We start from the raw sequence: 20,111 nt of genomic DNA, 5'->3' as shown, positions 1-20,111 counted from the left end.
CCCAGATACACACACCAAAATCTTGTGGAATACCTTCAAGGTAGATTGGAGGCTGTTATAGTCACAAATGGTGGATGGACTCTATGTTACTGGTCATAGTTTTTGAATGAGATGTCCAATAAGTTCATAAGTGGTGTTAAGTTGTCCACAAACTTTTAACCAAATCTTACATTATGAAAGCATTGTAGATTATACACTACCTGGGCAGCTTTCCTTTGATCTGGGCGATGAAGAGTACAAAAATGGGCTATTGCATACTCCAGCAGCGCACCAAATATAAAGCTGAAGCAAATTCCAAGATAGACATCAATGGCTTTTATGAAACAGTTGGCATTGGGGAGAGATGTTCTGGCACCCATCATGAGTGTGGTCATTGTCAGAACAGTAGTCACTCCTAGAAGAATCAAAAACAAGTCTTACACATCAATTTTACATTTATAAATAATCATACATTTTAAACATAAGCTAATACGAAATCTGAATTGACAGATTTTAAAAATAAAGCAATTAATGCATTTATGTACTTAAATAAAGCAAGAATAAAATAATTGAATTTGACTTTGAATCTCTTGTAATCCCCTGTGCAAGAGCACTCAGACTGGGAGAAGTAGGGGCAGCATTCTGAGCCAATCAAGTGTACTGCATCCACAGCTACTGATAAGGAACATGGTTTCAGAAGGAGAGATCATAGAGGTCCAAATACAGGCTAAGGGGATGGGAGTTGCTAATTGTGAAACAGTCATGTCACCTTTGCTGTTCTATCTTTTAGTTATATGTTAATCTCAGGACTAGATGGACAGAAAAAATATTTCTGGAGGGTTAGATAAATCCCATATGAGAATTTTAAATGTGTATTTAGTGGTTTGCCATTTGTCCAGCTTTACGCCATGTAATAATACACACTGCTGCTGCCTGCCTATGTCTGGGAGATTCCCAATTCCTGATAATAACAATAAAATTACATTTTGATAGGCAGAAGCATTAGCATGAACAATAAGGGCAGGAGATCCCAACCTATAGATCTGGATCCATTGCTCATTTAATCCTGAAGGTAATCTCTGTTTACACTTTGTGTACCACTTTACATTTTTTTTAAATGCTGGCATTTGCTATATTTTTATACTGATAGATTCTCTTTTAAGCCCTAAGCATCAGTATTGTTAAAGGATAAGTTCACCTTTTAGAAACAAAATAATAAAACGCACATTTTTTTGCAGGTAAAAAATGTGCATTTATTATTTTTGTCTACAGGAGCCTGTAAACCATTGCACCAGCGATCATCAGATTGCTGGTGCCATGCAGGTGTCCTGCAGATCTGTCAGTATATCTGCTTCCTCATATGGGATGTACAGCAAGCAGATATACTGACAGGAAGAATGAATGAACTACCACGGCGCTTCACAGTGCTTCACTAAGGCTGTCAGGACTTGAAGCCTCTCATTCACAAATGACTGCGAATGAGTGACGCGGCCATGTGGGCGGAGCCCTGCAGGCCCGATTTTTTTTAAAATCAACACCTAGCAAGGAGGGAGAAGATCCTTAGCTGCCAAAGCGGGGATTGAGGGGGAGCAGGGCCGGTCTGATAGTAACATGTTACACCCTGAATATTGATGAAACATGTTACGAAAGGTGAACTTATTCTTTAAATCCTTGCTGGTAAATGTTCTCCGAAAGAGCAACAACTTCAACAGCCACTTAGAAAGTATTTAGCAGAGCTTGACAATTTTTTGAAGCCCTAAAGCCCTTTTGTTGCTGCCTTAAAAAATAAAACCAACAACACACCCTAAAAAAAGGTTTTATACTTAAAGGAGAAATATGGCCAAAGCTGTTTTGGCTATTTTTCTCCTATGGATCACAGATTTTCCGTTTTTTCTACACTCCTGTGACTCATTTTCAGCCCACACTGGCCTGGTGTTGGCTGACATCACTGAGCTGATCCAGGCTCTAGAAAGATCCCGACTTTAAAGTGAGTGCTGGAGGGGCAGTGCAGAGAGCCAGTTTTTGACAGTTCCCAGCTCTCTGCTCACTGAAGACTGAGAACTGGGTGATCAGTGGGGTTTGATCACCTAGTTATTGGTCTCAAAGCCAAAGGGGGACAGATACAGCATGGATAGTAGCTACATCCAGCTAGGTGAGTTTGTTTTTTTTAAATTCCTGAACTTCTGAACTCCTGAACTAGAATCTAAAATTCTATAGTATGCAAACAAACTGCTCTTTATGGCAGAAGAGACATGCTAGATCTTCTCTGCAATAAAACACACTTACCTGACACAGTCCTCTAAAGAATGTACATTTGCATTCATTTGCATCTCAGCCTGCATTCACTGCACACTATGGCTGTACTGGAATGACTGACTCCCATGCATGGGATGACATCATTCCCCACTCGATAATCAAGGGCCTGAAAACCACCACCAGGAGAGAAGATGACAGCAGCCAGAGTGGGATGTAATCGGAAGGTGGAGGTGTGTATTTTGCATAGTTTAGTTCTTTACTTTCTTGAAGAGTTCTAGGCACATTGCTATTCAACACTTCTGGGGCACATAGCATGTCCTCCGCTGGGAGCTGTGGTTCCTCCTGCTTGCTCATCCATTACTATGGGACATGCAGGCAGTAGGCAGTGCTTGAAGCTTGCTAACACCTTCGGAAAGCTTATTTTAAGAGACAATGTCACTTTGCTTATTCAGGGCAAATGACAGTATGTGTTGATAACTCCCGTATCTTCCCCAACTAGGAGCTCACCCAAGAGGATGGTGTCACTGCCCTTCCCATGTGATCTGTGTCTGTGCCTGGAACTTGGAAACGCAGCCACAAGCACTATCAGAAGAAGAAGGTCACATGCCATACCCAGAATACCAGCTCAATTAGAGCAATAGAGCAAGGGAAAACATCAATGGAAAAGGAGCTGGGATAGAAAACAACCTGCTGTCACTTTTCCCTGAATGACAGCCAGAACTCCCATTTAAAGCTGTGTCCAGACTGTCCAGGTCTAAGTTTAATGATGCTTTAAGGGCAGCAACTAAGCTCCTCAAACCTAAAGGCTTGATAAAGATGACGCAGTTTAAATGAGCTTTTTCAAACTAAGATTAAATAATTCCAATATGTTTAAGGCTTAAGAAGCCTAGACCTTCACATCAGTGCTGCTGTGATTAGTATAAAGATGTTTGCATGCTGACATCATCCACCGACACAAAAGTAATAGCTTTGCAGGTGATGGTTAATATTCTTCATCTTGCTTCAAAAACCTTCAGTCACGGTAAACCATTGTGGAGAATGCAGCAAGAGAAATGTTACCTATGCAAATTCTTGCAGGTACAGATGATTGGCTGATCCAAAATGATACCCACGAGAGTACAACCAGAAGGATTGATGGTACATAGGTCTCCAGAATGAAATACAGGATGTTTCTTTTCAGATCAAAATGAAATACCAGCTTCGGGTATCGCCCTGTGTAGGAAAATCAAGAGAAAATTAGATTTGCCGTGATCTAAAGTGGTGTGACATTCCCTGGCATACACAGAGAAACAGTTAAAAGAGAAATGTGCAGCAAGCCGCAAGAACCACATCTGAGTTTCCTGCAGTCAGATCAGCAGAAGGTGTATTCTCATTGCTAAAGGGCACTGCACTTTATATATTGCCTTATTGAATAAGTCTGTATACCCAGTGTACAGTGTTTATACAGCAATTGGGTTATTATGGCTTGGAGAATAGATCGGCAATCAGAATCATCGTGAAAGCACAACCATCTGCACCTGTATAGTGGTCTGTAATGGTTTATTAAGGACAAAATTTTTATCTAAAACATTGTTTTCATCAGTAGACTGCTGCATGCATTGAACTGAATTTAAATCGGTATTAAATACAAAACCAAAAATGTAACATATTGCAGCTCATCAATCATTTGTTTTTTCTTTTTTAGGGTTTTTTTCCTCTGTTTTTCCCTGGTGACCTGGCCAGTTACACACCTCTTGTATTAGAGTGCCTACATTCTGGATGAAGGAGCACAGGGGCACCTATTAGACAGTAGCATTGTCAGTGTGGGGGAATAGTTTGCTTTGCAGGAATGAGAAACAAAGAGATTGTTCCCTCTGTACAGAGCTCTGTGTTGATTGTCAATACAAAGCTCTGGGCTGTGATTGTACACAGCTGATCAGCAGGTCCTGAGTCACTGGCTGGGATTTGCTGACAGACTTCCTCTGTGTAAAATCACAACGGCTGCTGGCCAATAGGCACCAATGTACATTGCAAGCGGGTGGTTGTTAAGTTAACCACCTGACATCCAGCAGGTTTTACTCCCCTTCACGACCAGGCCATTTTTTGCTACTCTGTCCTGCACTATTTTGACTGCCAGTTGCTTGGTCAAGCATTCATGGTCGTCATTGAGGAGGAGCAAAACGGGCAGCTGCCCTGGGTCCAGTCATTGTTGTGGGGCCCAAAGCAGCTGCCCCATACTTGCCAACTGTCCCCGTTCCGCAATATGTCCCGATATCTGTGTGATGTACTGTCACTTATGCTGCCCAGCTTTGCCCTATTGCCATGTACAGATGACTCACATGTGCAGACCATGTCAGGATTTATATGTAAATAACGGCAGCATTCATATGTAAATAGCGGCAGCATTCATATGTGGGCTGTGCAGGGGGAGAGATTGGCTAGCTCAGGGTCTCAGCTGCTTACTGAGAGGCTGGGCCAAGTGCTGCTCCAGACTCTGGGGTGGATCCCGACTTTAAAGTCAAGATCTTTCCCCAGTCTTGACTGGCTGAGTGATGTCTAATCTAATGCACAAAATTGAGCTGGTCATAGACTAACTATAATATTCACTGGTCTTCATTAGTGACATATTTAACATAGACAATTTTTCACAGCCCTGGTATTTGCTGAAATTGCTTTAAACTATAAAGACAAGCTTTTGAGAGTTTTCCTCTGTTTCTCAGGTCTGAAGCAATACCCGAGGAAGAAAGGAAAACTCTTGCTTGTCTTTTAAGTGTTAGTACAATAAAAAGGTGTCATTGCATACCACATTGCTCTCATATTTTATAATATTATTTATGTACTTATTTCATTTTTTTCAGTGGCACGACTAGTGGTGAATATTATTAGTGCCCCCCCACACAGTTTTGACTGTGATGTGCCCCCTATATATTGTTCCTAGAGTCGACACTGGTAAGTATTGACCTTAGCAATTAATCATTACAGGCAGCAAATGAAAGCAAACTTCTGATCACTATCTTCTTTTTATAAACCATGGTTTTCGTTTTTAAGATCCAACAGCAAGGACGGGGAAGTATTTTGCTATCTGAAAAAAATAAGGAACTAAACTGGTGTTTGCCATTTGCCAAGTAGTAGCTGGTTATTTACAGCCACCCTGACCAATGCAATATATAAAGAGAACCTATCAAAAGAACTTGTGTCTTTTTATAGGTCATGATATTAGAGTTTTACTTATAATTGCCATTTCCCCTCTGGGCAGTGATTTCATTTTTAAACTGCAGAGTTAGGTATCAGAATAAACAGAAAAATCTGCCACGTTTGTTTTTTTCTTAATGCTTCTTTTTCCGGTTCTGTCACTGTGATCTGACAGCAGCTCTTGAACAAAGCCTCAGAATATGTAAACTGATGGTGCTCAGGCTACATTTTGATCACATGAGCACTGCCTATAACGTTTCAGTTTATAAATTAACCACTTGCCCTCTAGAGGATTTACCCCCCTTCCTGGCCAGGCCATTTTTTGCAATGCGGCGCTGTGTTACTTTAACTGACAATTGCATCCTCATGCAATGCTGCAACCAAATGAAATTTATGTCCTTTTCTTCCCACAAATAGAGCTTGCTATCGGTGGTATTTGATCACCTCTTTGGTTTTTATGTTTTGCGGTATAAACAATAAAAACCAACAATTTTTTTTACTTTTTGCTATAAAACATATCCAATAAAAAAAGTAAAAAATCTAATTTCTTTTTAAATTTAGGCCGAAATGTATTCTGCTACAAGTCTTTGCTAAAAAAATCCCAATAAGTGTATATTAATTGGTTTACGTGAAAGTTATAGCGTCTACAAATGGTGGTATATAAAGTATACTGGAATTTTTATTTTTGTAATACTAGTAATGGCAGCAATCAGCGACTTATAGCGGGACTGCGGAACTGTGGCGGGCATTCTGACAGTGGGTGGGAACTGACTAACTGCCACTGACATCAATGACTACAATGGACAATGACTTCAAGGTGATCCTTGCACTGTCCCTCCCCTAAAATGCTCCATCAAGTATAACGTTTAGCTTTCAAAGTGGAACTAAAGCCATCAAATTAACTGCTTCCCAAAACAATTACAATCAAGGCATACAGCGAATGATAACTATCACAGTTGCGTGTGTTCTAAAACAAACTGCCAAGCTATCAAATGGCTGATGTGCAGCAGCATGGCAACTGCATCCCAAACAAAAGCTAAAATGGCAGCTTCCTTATCTGTAAATGATAGGAGGGTTTAGTTCCGCTATGATATAAACTCTCCTTACCCTGGCAAATCTGCTCGAAGAGGATATACAGTAACTCCCTTTATAGTCAAAAGATTAACCAATTGATTTTAATTCTTCTTGCAATATTCACCTGGCATTCCCAGCCACATCACGCTACAGCAGTTTCAATGTCATGAAACTTCTGCAAACAAGCCTGTGTTTCACCTCTAGCAATGAACATAGACATGTAACTCTCAGAAACTCCTCAGAGTTAAAAGATGCGCCTTCTACTTTTACAGTATAATCCCAGGTCACAGGGTATAGCCATCAAATCAGAAACAGTCTCTCACTCGATGCTTACTCACTGGAGGCTGGCACTCTGTTGGCTGCCCATTCACTCACTATCCAACGTGTTTCAAAGGAAGTCCATTTTCATCAGGGGCTGATGCAACTGGGAACACCAAGAGAACTTTGCAAGGCAGACTGAAAGTAATTATTTATTCTTTTTGGCTATGCAAGGATGTTCTTTGTATCCTTGGAGATATATTGTATGTTCTGGGAGAGATCTAGCACCTACTTATCCCAGTGGTCACCAGAGCTTGTAGATGTTTTGTACATACTTCTTACTATTGTTTATTAACTTCCATGCCTGCTTGTTACTACTTAAAACTAAATGATTTACTTTGGTCAAGCTCTGCTCACATTTACACTGCATTGTTCTTTTTGTTTTTTCATATTGCCACCAGAATTTACTAACTTACACTATATTGCGAAAAGTATTGGGACATCCCTCCAAATTATTAGATTCAGGTGCTCCAATTACCTCCATGGCCCAAGGTGTACAAGTTCACTTAGGTATGCAGACTTCTTCTACAAACATTTGTGAAAGAGTGGGTTGCTCTCAGGAGCTTAGTGAATTCAAGCATGGTACCGTGATAGGATACCACCTGTGCATAAGTCCTTCTGTGAAAATTCCTTGTTACTAAATATTCATATTATAACAAAGCAAAAGCAACTGGGAACAACAGCAACTCAGCCATGAAGTGGCAGGCCACATTAAATGACAGAGCAGGGTCAACACATGCTGAAGAGCACAGTGCGCAGAAGTCGCTAACTGTCTGCAGAGTCAATAGCTAAAGACCTCCAAACTAAATGTGGCCTTCAGATTAGCACAACAACAGTGCATAGAGAGCTTTATGGAATGGGTTTCCATGGCTGAACAGCTGCATCCAAGCCTTACATCACCAAGTGCAATGAAAAGCGTTGGATGCAGTGTGGTAAAGCACGCTGCCACTGGACTCTAGAGCAGTGAAGACATGTTCTCTGGATTGACAAATCATGCTTGTCTGTCTAGCAATCCAATAGATGTGTCTGAGTGTGGCGGTTGCCAGGAGAACGGTACTTGCCTGACTGCATTGCGCCAAGTGTAAAGTTTGGAGGAGGGTGGACAAAGCAAGGTCCTTAAAGACATGGATAAGTGACTTTGGGGTGGAGGAACTTGACTGTCCTGCACAAAGTCCTGACCTCAACCAGAAAGAACACCTTTGGGATGATTATAGCAGAGACTGCAAACCAGGCCTTCTCATCTGACATCAGTGCCTGACCTCACAAATGTTCTGGAAGAATGGTCAAACATTCCCATAGACACACTCCTAAACCTTGTGGACAGCCTTCCCAGAAGAGTTGAAGCTGTTATAACTGCAAAAGGTGGGCCAACTCAATACTGAACCCTACGGAGTAAGACTGGGATGCCATTAAAGTAATTTGTCACTAATGCTATTCTGTTTTTTTTTCATTTATAATAGTTATCTACAAATTTTAATTCAATTACATTTCTGTGTATTTGTCTGGTAATACAACATGATCTGCGTTAAAGAAACAAGAAGCAGTGCAGTCTTTTGTCTCACCAGCAGCCAGTAAATATAGCTGTCAGGTTTTCTGTTAAGGACAATGACTTGTCTTGTTCATACTGTCAAAAAGGTCAATGGACAGAGATCTGTAAAACCTGTTTCTGATCCACCATACAGATCAAACTTAATACTTGGCCAGTGAACTTGTCTCATTACCCTGCACTGTAGGACAGACCAGCTTAAAAGTATTATTCCCTCTGAGTGCCTTTGATGCTGTCTAGCATGCTGGGGGCAACAGGAGAGAAGCAGATGCAGGTTACATAAGTCATGGTATAGTTTAGTGCTGAGGAAGCCAGGTCTGCAGTGTGCTACATCTCATGTTATTTTTCTTTTAGCTGAACTGACACAGGCACAATTAAAGCAATGGAACATGTTTTAAATTTTCTTTTTAAAGGCAAAATAAACTATAAAAACACTACATAGTACGCACCGTAAGGTGTTGGCTCCTACCTGTACCTTACTATCCTGCAGTTAGAATCCACATTTGGAGGCCCTGAATTTTCAGCGCAGGTTTTGACCACAAAAAAATTGAAACTTGAAGGTTGGGAGTACACAGACAATTTTTATTAAAGTGATCAGTTGTCAGTCACTATAGTTTTGCAACAAATAGCTCCCTATTGAGTAAAGTACAGACGTACCTCAGTTTATGAATTGAACGCGTTCTTTGGGACGTTTTGTATTGCGAAAAATTTGTAAACAGAAATGCAGTTTCCCATAGGAATGCATTGAAAACCAATTAATCTGCTATGGAGGTCAGAAAAAAGTAAAAAAAAAGTCTTTTATATGCTCAAAACTCTTTATAAAGTGCACTTTAAAGGCATAAATACTGTACAGGGACATGATTAAAAATTTCCAGAATGGCTCCAAAACGTGATGCAAAAACAGCTCCAATACCTTCACACTTGACATAACGTGCTACCCACAGACTCCAGCATTCACGGGGCTGGAGCTATAAACCTCCCAGGCGCAATTCATCTTGGAGAAACTTACTTTATATTGCGAAAAAAATGTGTAAACCGAGGCATTATTTTCAATAGATTTTCATTCGTGAACCGAAAATTACGTTAACCGAGGCGTTCGTAAACCGAGGTACACCTGTTCTTGTAGTAAGTTGTAGAATGTAGTAGTATTTAAATGAATGTGTTTAGAGTATTGTGTAATCATTAGTGATTAATTGTTACCGTATGCTATTTGTCTCCCCCACTCCATAGGAAACCATTTGTTCCAAATATCCACAAAGTTAAAAAAATTATGGTTTTAAGTGCAAATGTCAGTATTTAGGCTACAAACAAGTACAATATGCAGACAGCAATGTGATTTAAGGTAGATATTAAGGCAAATAACATATTTCTTATTTTATTTTCGATATAGTAAGTAAGTAGCTCAGGGATAGGACTCAGGAGGGCAAAAAATTGGAATGGGCAGGCATATACATATGAAATTGACTCTCACAGTGACACTGACAGCAGTGTGCAGCAGTACAGATGATGATGATGACACCTCAATGACATGACACGTCCCCTCCTGAGTCACAGTGACAGTCTGTCTCTCTCCACGCCAGGTGGTCCCTTCTATACACTCCAGTCCAAACAGCAGTCCTGCTCCCAGCTTGCCTTGTTCTCGTCCCACAGACCCACACACGAGTGTCAGGCCACTCCACTAGGCTCCCTTGCACCATGAAATCACACGACACACTTAGGCACCACTTCCACCAGACCCGCCCCCCTTGCCGCCACTGCCTGAACACACTGTAGCAGGCACTTGGTTGGTCTCGGCCGGCTCCGGACTGAAACTGCGCATGCGTAGTTCCAAGCCGAGGGTCACAGCCATATTCTCAACAAAGCAGCTTTTTTCTGTCACTGGCATTTACTGGCTGGAGAAAAGTGCCCATTTTTTATTGGCTGTCAGTAAAAATACTGACGGTTGGCAACCCTGTGCTGAAGTTGGAGTGGACCATGCCAGCAGCTGCAGAGTGGGCCTGTAGGGAAGCACTGATCTCTTTGCTTTCTGAAACACCCCTTGTTGAGTCAGAGCCAGAGATCTCCAATCAGCAGGGTCTCTGACTTCTGCAGAGAGACCACCCTCACATAGAGCAATAGTGCACTCAGAATCTGGTGGAGCTGTGTATGGTATCCAGTCAGCTTCTAACTTCAGCTTGTTCAATTAAGCTTTGACAATAAAACCTGGAAGCTGATTGTTCTCTATGCAGAGTTGCACCAGATTTTGCACTCTCATGTATTAGTAAATAACCCCCTTTTGTCCCTTTATATATGCCCAAACAAATAAGGTAAATTCCTTTACAGTTTTATATTTTCCTAAATTAGTTTACAAAATGATAATGAGAAAGGAGCATGTACAGTATGTTTTAAGAGATCTGTATTAAAAAGTGGATTGCTTCCTGAATTTGCATGTCATTGTTTTTTTATAGAGACCGCATGCCTTAAACTGTTAAAAACTGTTAAAAACGTACAGAAATGTGAATTGTTATTTATTAGTGTGGTTGCCTCCTTTTTCTTGGCAGGTCATAGTTGAAGAGGTCTGAATTAGTAAAATGTCTTCTGTGTCTGCCATTAGATTTGCATATTATTTGCTCCCATTGGAAGGAAAGTAAGTTCCAGGGATAAAGAGACTCCATAGAGGTCAAAGATACAGAGAGTCTCTTGAAAGCCCACCTCCCAATGGGCAAACTGTCTGACTATATTAAACTGGCTACAGTTACAGCTTCTCAGTTTCCAGCATCCTGATTTTTTTTTTACTATGACGGCGCAACCTGATTTTGGCAGCAGGCACAGTATGAAATGTGCAAACAAGAAAGATTTGCAACTTGCAAGTAAATCTTGTTTATTATTGCTCCATTCCACCTTGCCCATTGTGTATTATAGTATTGGCCTGACAGGTGCAGCGGGCCAGGGATGCCCCAGGCTGTGACAACTTTGTAAGGAAGTTCTCATCACAGCTTGATCTAAAAGAGTTTGATGTGGTATGAATGACACTGCTGCTCCTACCGGTTTCATACACGGCTTCTGATACCGAGGTATAGTGATCTTCTACAGTATACTGCGCCAGACGAAGCGTGTTCAAGCCTCGCACTGAGTCATTTCCTCTCGTCCAGTAGAACATAACGTCATTAATGTTGTAGCCCCCTGTGGAAAGAAGACAGGTTATGTAGAAGTAATAATAGCTACGTTTAGGCAGCCAGAAAAGTTAAAGTGAACTGAAAGCTTGAGGTCAGTGAAATTGAGGGCTCCCCCAGCAATAGAAGGGTTAAATGCTTGTTTTGTTTAGGGGGTTGGGTACGAGAAAAAGCAACTGTACTTACCCTACTCACATATAAAAGACGCAAGGGAAATATGTCTGCACTCACAGAGGTGAATGTATTTTAGAAACCATTACTTTGTATGTGATAGGAAATAAAACATATGGTTGTATTAAAATACAAGAACACTTTGGGGGAGATTTACTAAAACTGGCACTGTACATGGTAGCAAATCAGCTTCAAACTTCAGCTTGTTCTATTAAGCTTTGGCAATAAAACCTGGAAGGCAATTGGCTACTATGCAGAGTTGCACCACATTTTGCACTCCAGTTGTAGTAAATAAGACCCTTAGTCCTAACCACACTGGTTAAAATAGATACATCTGTCTCATTTCACACTGTGGGTGGGAATGTAAGGTTTAGAACCCATAGATTGGATATATAAAATAGGGAGATGTGTTGGGGTACTTTTTTTTTATTATAATTTTTTGTACACTTGTTTTATGCTTCACTTCATCAGCGTCCAACGTCCTTCTCCTTTTTCTGATGCTCTGGATTGTGGGTGGGCCCTCGACATCCTCACTTACAATGTAGGACCAATAGCCCTGCATTGTACATGATGATATTAGAGTGCCTGTGCCCGATGAAGAGAATTGGCTTCAGGGACTGGGCAAGCAGCTAGCAGGAAGCCTGCAGTAGCTAAGGATAAGGCATTTATAGGTGATTTTTATGCTACACCTAGCAAAACAAGTATTTTACATCTGACATGTTTAGACTCTGAAGGAGTTATGGGATCTAAATAGGGTTACAGATGTCCTTTTAAATTATCCTGGGCCAAAATTGGCCACATATTAGCCCCATTAATTTTTTCACAAAAAAAGCTGAAAAAAATGTTAAAGCCAGAGTGCACAAATAATGATAAAATACACAAAAAGGGAGTAAACAAAACCACAAATGCAACAAATAAATGAACTATAATAACCCCACCAGTGCCACACGCACACACACACCACTTCCCCAAACAAAATATCCTTTAAATATTTAAATTAAAAAAAAGAAAAAAGTGTTGATGTGTGTGTGTGTATATATATATATATATATATATATATATATATATATATATAATTTATTTATTTATTTTAAATGTAACTGTAGCGAGCAAAACTAAGTTTTTGCTTTGCCATTGCCAGACCTTATATCCCTACTCAGAACTGCTTATCTGTATACTTTTGCAAGGTCAACAACAGAATGACATTCAAATAAATAAGTATTTTATACCTCCGTTATGAGATGAGACACCTTTTGGCAAGGAATTTTTAGACAATGGACATCTGGGGTTTGAAAATTAATGTAGAAGCAGGGGCAGACTGACAACTCATGGGGCTCCCGGGCAATAGGGGATCATGGGGCCCCTGTGTCCTTGCCCAAACTCAAAAAAGCCTATGAAAAAGGTACCGGGGGCATCTTATGGGGCCCCCTATTGACCCCGGGCCCTCAGGCAATGCCCAAGTTTCCAAATGGTCAGTCCGCCCCTTTGTAGAAGAATCATCACTTGTATCTCGTGTATCTAAAGCAATTTTTTTTAAGTTCTGGTGAACCTTTTTTCCCATTTACAATTTTGTCCATTTGTCAGCCTATAATAATGATATCAATAATTCTATTATTAAGTATGTAATCTATATTTTTGTAAACTGCAAAAATGATTTAGGTAGGAAAATTGAGTTATAGTCAAATTCACTGAAATATACTGAGGCTTATGACATATATATTTAGTGTTGAGTCAAAATAAATATACAGTTGCAAGAAAAAGTATGTGAACTCCTTGGGATTACGTGGAGTTTTGCATGAATTGGGCATAAAATGTGCTCTGAATGTCATCTAAGTCACAACAATAGAAGAACACAGTCTGCTGAACATAATACTACACAAACATTAGATGTTGCCATGGTTTAATTGCACATAACATGTAAACATTCACAGTGCAGGGAGGAAAAAGTATGTGAGGCCCTAGCTTAATGACTTCTCCCAGAGCTAATTGGAGCCAGAAGTGAGCCAACCTTGACTCCAATCAGTGTGATGATATTGGATGTGTTGCTGTCCTGCTGATATTGGATGTGTTGATGTGTGCTGTACTGCCCTTAAAAAACACACACCTGTTTTGGGTTTACTGGTTTCAAGAAGCACTGTCTGATGTGAACCATGCCTCGCAGAAAAGAGCTCTCAGAAGACCTACGATCAAGAATTGTTGACTTGCATGAAACTGGAAAGGGTTACAAAAGTATCTCCAAAAGCCTTGATGTTCATGTGTCCACGGTAAGACAGACTGTCTACAAATGGAGAAAGTTTAGCACTGTTGCTACTCTCCCTAGGCGTGGTCGTCCTGTAAAAATGACTGCAAGAGCACAGCGCAGAATGCTGCATGAGGTAAATGAGAATCCCAGAGTGTCAGCTAAAGACCTACAGAAATCTCTGGCACATGCTAACATTTTTGTTGACACATCTACAATAAGGAAAACATTAAACAAGAATGGAGTACATGGGAGGACACCACGGAGGAAGCCATTGCTGTCCAAAAAGAATATTGCAGCACGTTTGAAGTTTGCAAAAGAGCACCTGGATGTTCCACAGCACTACTGGCAAAATATACTGTGGACAGATGAAACCAAGATTGAGTTGTTTGGGAAGAACACACAACACTATGTGTGGAGAAAAAAAGGCACAGCACACCAACATCAAAACCTCATACCCACTGTAAAACATGGTGGAGGGAGCATCATGGTTTGGGGCTGCTTTGCTGCCTCAGGGCCTGGACGGATTATTGTAATTGATGGGAAAATGAATTCCAGAGTTTATCAAGACATTTTGCAGGAAAATGTATGACCATCTGTCCGCCAACTGAAGCTCCGCAGAGGATGGGTGATGCAACAGGACAATGACCCAAAGCATACAAGTAATTCAACAAAACAATGGCTGCAAAAGCACAGAATATGCCTTCTGGAGTGGCCCAGTCAGAGTCCTGACCTCAACCCGATTGAAATGCTGTGGCATGAGCGATTCACACCAGACATCCCAAGAATATTGCTACACTGAAACAGTTTTGTGAAGAGGAGCGGTCCAAAATTACTCCAGATAGTTGTGCAGGTCTGATCTGCAACTACAGGAAACGTTTGGTTGAGGTTATTGCTGCCAAAGGAGGGTCAACCAGTTATTAAGTCCAAAGGTTCACATACTTTTTCCTCCCTGCACTGTGAATATTTACATGTTATGTGCAATTAAACCATGGCAACATCTAATGTTTGTGTAGTATTATGTTCAGCAGACTGTATTCTTCTATTGTTGTGACTTAGATGACGTTCAGAGGACATTTTATGCCCAATTCATGCAAAACTCCACGTAATCCCAAGGGGTTCACATACTTTTTCTTGCAACTGTATATACAGTGTGTGTGTGTATATATATATATATATATATATATAGTGTTTGAGTCAAAAGAAGCATCTTCTAAAAAAACAACTCATTAATTTTTGTCATGATGAATGGTACTTTTTCCACAAAGAAAAATTAATCTTCAAATTAAGTGTGTAATGTAAATATTTTATGACCTAGTCAGTTGCTGCTGCTCAGAGCTAGAAATCAGTCATTATGTCAAATAACTATTAGACGTTATTAATTATATATAGATGTATGAACCTTATATAGCAATGCTTTTTATATATCCCTCTCTGAAAAGTGGCTGAGAGGGAGAGGCAGCAGTTCACAGAGTGCAGAGGCTAATCCATGAGAGATGGCTGATGGCAGCAGTTGTGATGTTGCCCATAGAAACCAAAATATTTCAAAGATACACTCCAAGCACATATAAAAGTCACACATAATGCAGCTTTGTATTCATTAATGTATAATGTTTAGATGCAAGCTGTGCAAGTACCTAGATTAAACTTGATATCAGCCTATTGCAAACCTTGTACAGCAAAACTCAGATTGAGAGAGGAAGAAACAGCATACAGAGCCATTCAGGTGTACTGCATTGCTATCAGGAAGGAACACGCAAGTGTGCCCCCATAGCAAGCGGCTTGCTTGGGGGCACACAGAAAAGAGGAGGAGCCAAGTTCACCGCCGGGGGATCCCAGAAGAGGAGTATAACATGTTTGTTATTTTAATTTAAACAATGGATACTACTTGCATGGAGTTTGCATGGATTTCCTCCCAGTCTCAAAAGACATGCTAGTAGATTCATTGCCACCTGCCTAAACTGGCAAAAACACTATATGTGTGCATGTCAGATGGGGGCCATAGTATGTAAGCTAATCGAGGGCAGGGACTGATAAGAATACACAGTATGTCAAGCACTGTGTCCGTGATACAGAAATACCTCTAATCAATAAATAAATTATATAAAGAAATATTACAGCAAAAAAAAGAAAAGAGAAGAAAAAAGAAAGAAGAGAAAGAAAAAAAATAGAAATATCCCAGCAGATAGGGTGCAAAACTCCCATAGGAGGCGCAGACCCAAAAACTCAAGTGTGAAATCCTCCACCTCACGAAACTATCCAGCAGCTACCAAAACCTGAAATGCCAGTTACAGCTAGACTGAACCTAAAAATACTGCATTTTGCTAAGTTATTGTAGTATTTTTCACAGGGCACAAGCATTTTTATTGGTGTTTTAGTGCATGCAGACTCACAAAAAGCATAATAAAATACGAAACATACAAACCTTATTAGGCCTCATTCACACAGGAGCTGAGGCCATGAATACACCATGATCCAGGTGATTTAAGCCGTCAGGTGCTGTGTTCAGGCATCCCATGTAAATCAAGAGGGAAGCATTGATTGTACGGACACAGATGCCTGTCCTAATTGGCAGGCATGTGGGTGAGGGTGAGCAGCCCCAAACGCAGACAGTGTGCGTCCTGGGCCACTTATTCTTACCTGTATGTCTATGTAGCGTTCCTTTTACATAGACATTGTAAACAGAATTATTTGTGGTAGTCATATGATTATAAGTATAATAAAATAAGCACTTACAGCTTTCCAGTTGCAGAGTGCAGGTCTGCTTATCCATGGGATATTTGGTTAAATCCATGCTGCATGCTACAGTGGTCGTTATCCTGCAAGAAATAAATTGCCATGACTGAGTTGCACTGGGATGACACACCAAATTAAATTACAACACTGATGGAAGACTCTCCGTGTCGTAAGGAAACTTCCCCAAAACGTATATTTCTTTTTATTTCTCCGCGGTGATAACAGCTGACAGATTCAGGTGGTGCAAATGAATCTGACAGAATAAAAGAAATCCAGAACACAACAGAGAGATCCCCGAACTCCGTGAGATTGACAGTTGTGTTCCAGCAGCCAGGCAGGAAAAGCTCAGAAGAATTTCAGTTTATTTTATGTATAAACAGTACGACGTGACAGTATAGGCACTTAGAGCAGCCGCAAAAGATCAGTAAATAAATTTTGGGAGGGAATGAAGAGCTAGAGTCATATCTGCTCTGGAGCTCCCAGCACGGGGGGCCTGTAAACAAAGGACGTCAGGTAAAAAAGGCTACTCCTGGCTGACTGTATAATGATTTGTGCAGACGGCAGCAGAATTTAGGAAATATATAGAAGAAATGAACAGCAACCTGTCAGGATGGAAACGTGGGAGCTGCCATTGCTGACTTTTCTTTTTTTTTAAAGGGAACCCATCTTTTGCCTATGCAGGACAAACCAAAAGTTTTTCATTAAAGCATACTGTCAGTATGAATTACAAAAGCTTAAAAACTTTCCCTGCAAAAGAAATGCTTTGAGGGCTTGTTCACACTAGCCCTTACAAAAAAAGGATCCATTTTGGCATACACATTAATGTCAGGGGTGGTAGGGGGGAGGTACCCAAAGTTTTTCAATGCAAAACTTGTGTAGGTCTACCCCCCCCCCCCGAGAAGCTGCTGTGGATCCAAGCAGGTTCTTTCCCCAGTTAATGCAAATCAGCCAGGCACACAGCACCAGCCTATCCACACTGACTCAATAAACATTTTAGGGGTGTCTTTTTGTAGATTTATTGCTAGTTGAACTTGGGAGGGGATGTAGGGGTGATGCAGGATACTCCAAAATGAATTGCGTTGCTAGTGGAGGACACCTCTATCTTAGCAGTAGTAACCACAGAGGTAGTAGTAGCAAACTAGAGCAGTCTGTAGGTGCACAGCTGAAGACCATGCAACAATGTGTAGAGCAGGTGATAGGAGACTGAAGCAATCCATGTTTCATCTGGAAATGACAGAAAAGAACACTGGCCTAGTGCATTATCCAAAAGATTTTTTAATATAAAACCAATTTAAAACTATTCACAAGCATAGGAACAAAAAGCGTTCATCAAGCCACACTTACCGTACTCAGAGGCTCTGAGGAAGAAAGACATCCCTTCAAAACGCGTCAACCTTCAGGGACCTCGGTGTGGTCCCCCTGTGCTTTCGACACTGTCCTATTTGGCCACGGAAGTCTGGCCTGATGAGCATTTTTATTCCTATGCTTGTGAGTAGTTTTATATTGGTTTTATATTAAAAATCTTTTGGACAATGCACTAGGCTGATGTGCCCTCGTTCTTTTCTGTCATTTCCAGTTGTTACAGGAAATCCCCAGTCTTAGATGGCAGCAAGGCTTCAATTGTCTATCAACTGGGTTATTGCATTTATGCGTAAGAGACTATTCTTGTTGTTGGCAATCCATGTTTCATGGCTGGGGACCATGAAAACTTTGTTACAAGTAAAGAGGCTCTACTCACGGGATCCTAGAATGCCCAAAGTAGTCCAGGGTACAGCCTAAGAGTGCATCAGGGCAAGCAGCCCCTGGAGTTCACAGATCCACACAATAAGACCCACTCCTCTGGACTCCAGCCTGTTTATCGGGAACCCATCTACCATCTGGGCATACCTCCCCAGGGATTGGATAGGCCCAACTAAATATTCGGGATGGGTATTTGAAACCTCGCGCCCTAGGCTCCAGAAGCTCCTCCCAGAGTCAGCCTATAGCCTAATCACCTATGCAGGAGGGCACTACACATGATTTAACCTGTTTTTTGAAAACTTTTTGGAAATGTCAAAATGACGTTCCATTCAAGCCTCATTCACACCTTTGCAATGTATAATTTTTTTTACATGTTATGAGTTTATCACATGACAGCATAGGGCCGCCCATTCACGTGACCTAACAAAACGCACCAAAGTAGCTCCTACACCTTACGTTTTGTTGCACAACAAAGTGCGTGACTGCTACCCACATTTGGGGTGACATTAACCTCCCTGGCAGTCTAATTATGTCAGTATTTCTGTGCTCAAAGCGGTACATTTTTTGCATGGAAATATGTTGTTTTTTTAATGGAGGCTTGTAATTCTTAGAAATAACTTACTAAAATCTTTCCGAACAAGAGTCTAGTAAACATCCCAGGTATGATAAAATTTGAAACATGAAATCATAAATTCTAATATAATAAATAATCATAAAAAATTATATTCTAATAATAATAAATTGAATTCAATAATATAATCAAACCAAAAACACTGAAATTTGAAATAGAGCGCCAAGTTCGCACATCACTGAGCAAAGTCGCAAAATAGTTTTCAGTGTCTGATGACGAATTTCCCCACGAATCATTATCACTCAATTCTGCAAGTGGTTCTAATTTACTATCTCTGTTCTCTAGCTGGTCTAAAATCGCTTTTGACTTAAAGGGACGCTTTTTGGACGTTTCTCAGTTTCCAGGCAGTAAGAACAGTAAAAATGCAGGCAGGGCGCAGAACAAAGCACTCGGGACAAAATGTATGTGAAATGGTTTGATACAGCAATGTTATACTATGTGATTTTAGAGTATTGAGTGAATATCACTTTCTCCAGCATTAACTTCCCTGGTGACTCTGAGATGTTATATGACCACAGCAGAGACACAGAGAGCAAAAAAAAAAACAGAGGGAACCATTCACACGTATGCATTCTGTTGCAGTGTGCATTAGTTAGCTTGCATTGCACTGCATTATCATTAGGCTGCCATAGCAGGTAAAAAAAAGTACAAAAATATGGAAACACAGCACACCACAACATACTGTATTTGCATTGTGCACTGGTCTCTACAGTACAATGCGTTGGGTGCCATTCACAATGGAAGGTACAACTGGTCTCGCAACACACCATATACAGAGCAAGTGCATAACAAATGCACATTAACTCAAGCATTTTAGCTTGCCTCAACGCAAGTGTGCATGGGGAGGGTTACTATCCCGTCCCTACTCTTATCAGGAAACAAGTAAGCACTTTTATACATTTGCTGCTCAGGTGCTAATATGAAGACTCTTCATGCAAGTATTGCTTGTGTAGCTGGGTGCCTGACGGCTGTCCTCTGTCTGCTCCTCCCTTCCCTCCCCCTCACCACTGTGCGAGGTCTGAGAGGAGCTCTCCGCTCACTTCCCTGTTGTGTGAGCAGAATGGGCCATGTGTCCTACCCCACTTGCTCCTGCTTTTC

The 20,111-nt window shown here is 40.8% G+C and overlaps 1 protein-coding gene across 1 annotated transcript in view; it reads right to left on the bottom strand.

Moving 5' to 3' along the window:
• GABRP (gamma-aminobutyric acid type A receptor subunit pi) overlaps positions 1–20,111 on the bottom strand; it is a 168,552-nt gene that overhangs the window by 16,148 nt on the left and 132,293 nt on the right. The window contains exons 6-9 of the mRNA XM_089690278.1: positions 16,643–16,725; positions 11,369–11,506; positions 3,295–3,447; positions 201–394 (exon numbers count right to left, since the gene is read on the bottom strand). Of these exons, the coding sequence (XP_089546404.1) occupies positions 201–394; positions 3,295–3,447; positions 11,369–11,506; positions 16,643–16,725 (568 nt within the window). The remainder of the gene's footprint in view (positions 1–200; positions 395–3,294; positions 3,448–11,368; positions 11,507–16,642; positions 16,726–20,111) is intronic.

Source organism: Staurois parvus, unplaced genomic scaffold, assembly GCF_062004578.1.
Source record: "Staurois parvus isolate SC_StPar_1 unplaced genomic scaffold, SC_StPar_1.0 ptg000525l, whole genome shotgun sequence".
Classification (NCBI taxonomy): domain Eukaryota; kingdom Metazoa; phylum Chordata; class Amphibia; order Anura; family Ranidae; genus Staurois; species Staurois parvus.
Note: the sequence above shows the minus strand (reverse complement) of the source record. Positions and strands in the feature narration are given on the sequence as shown.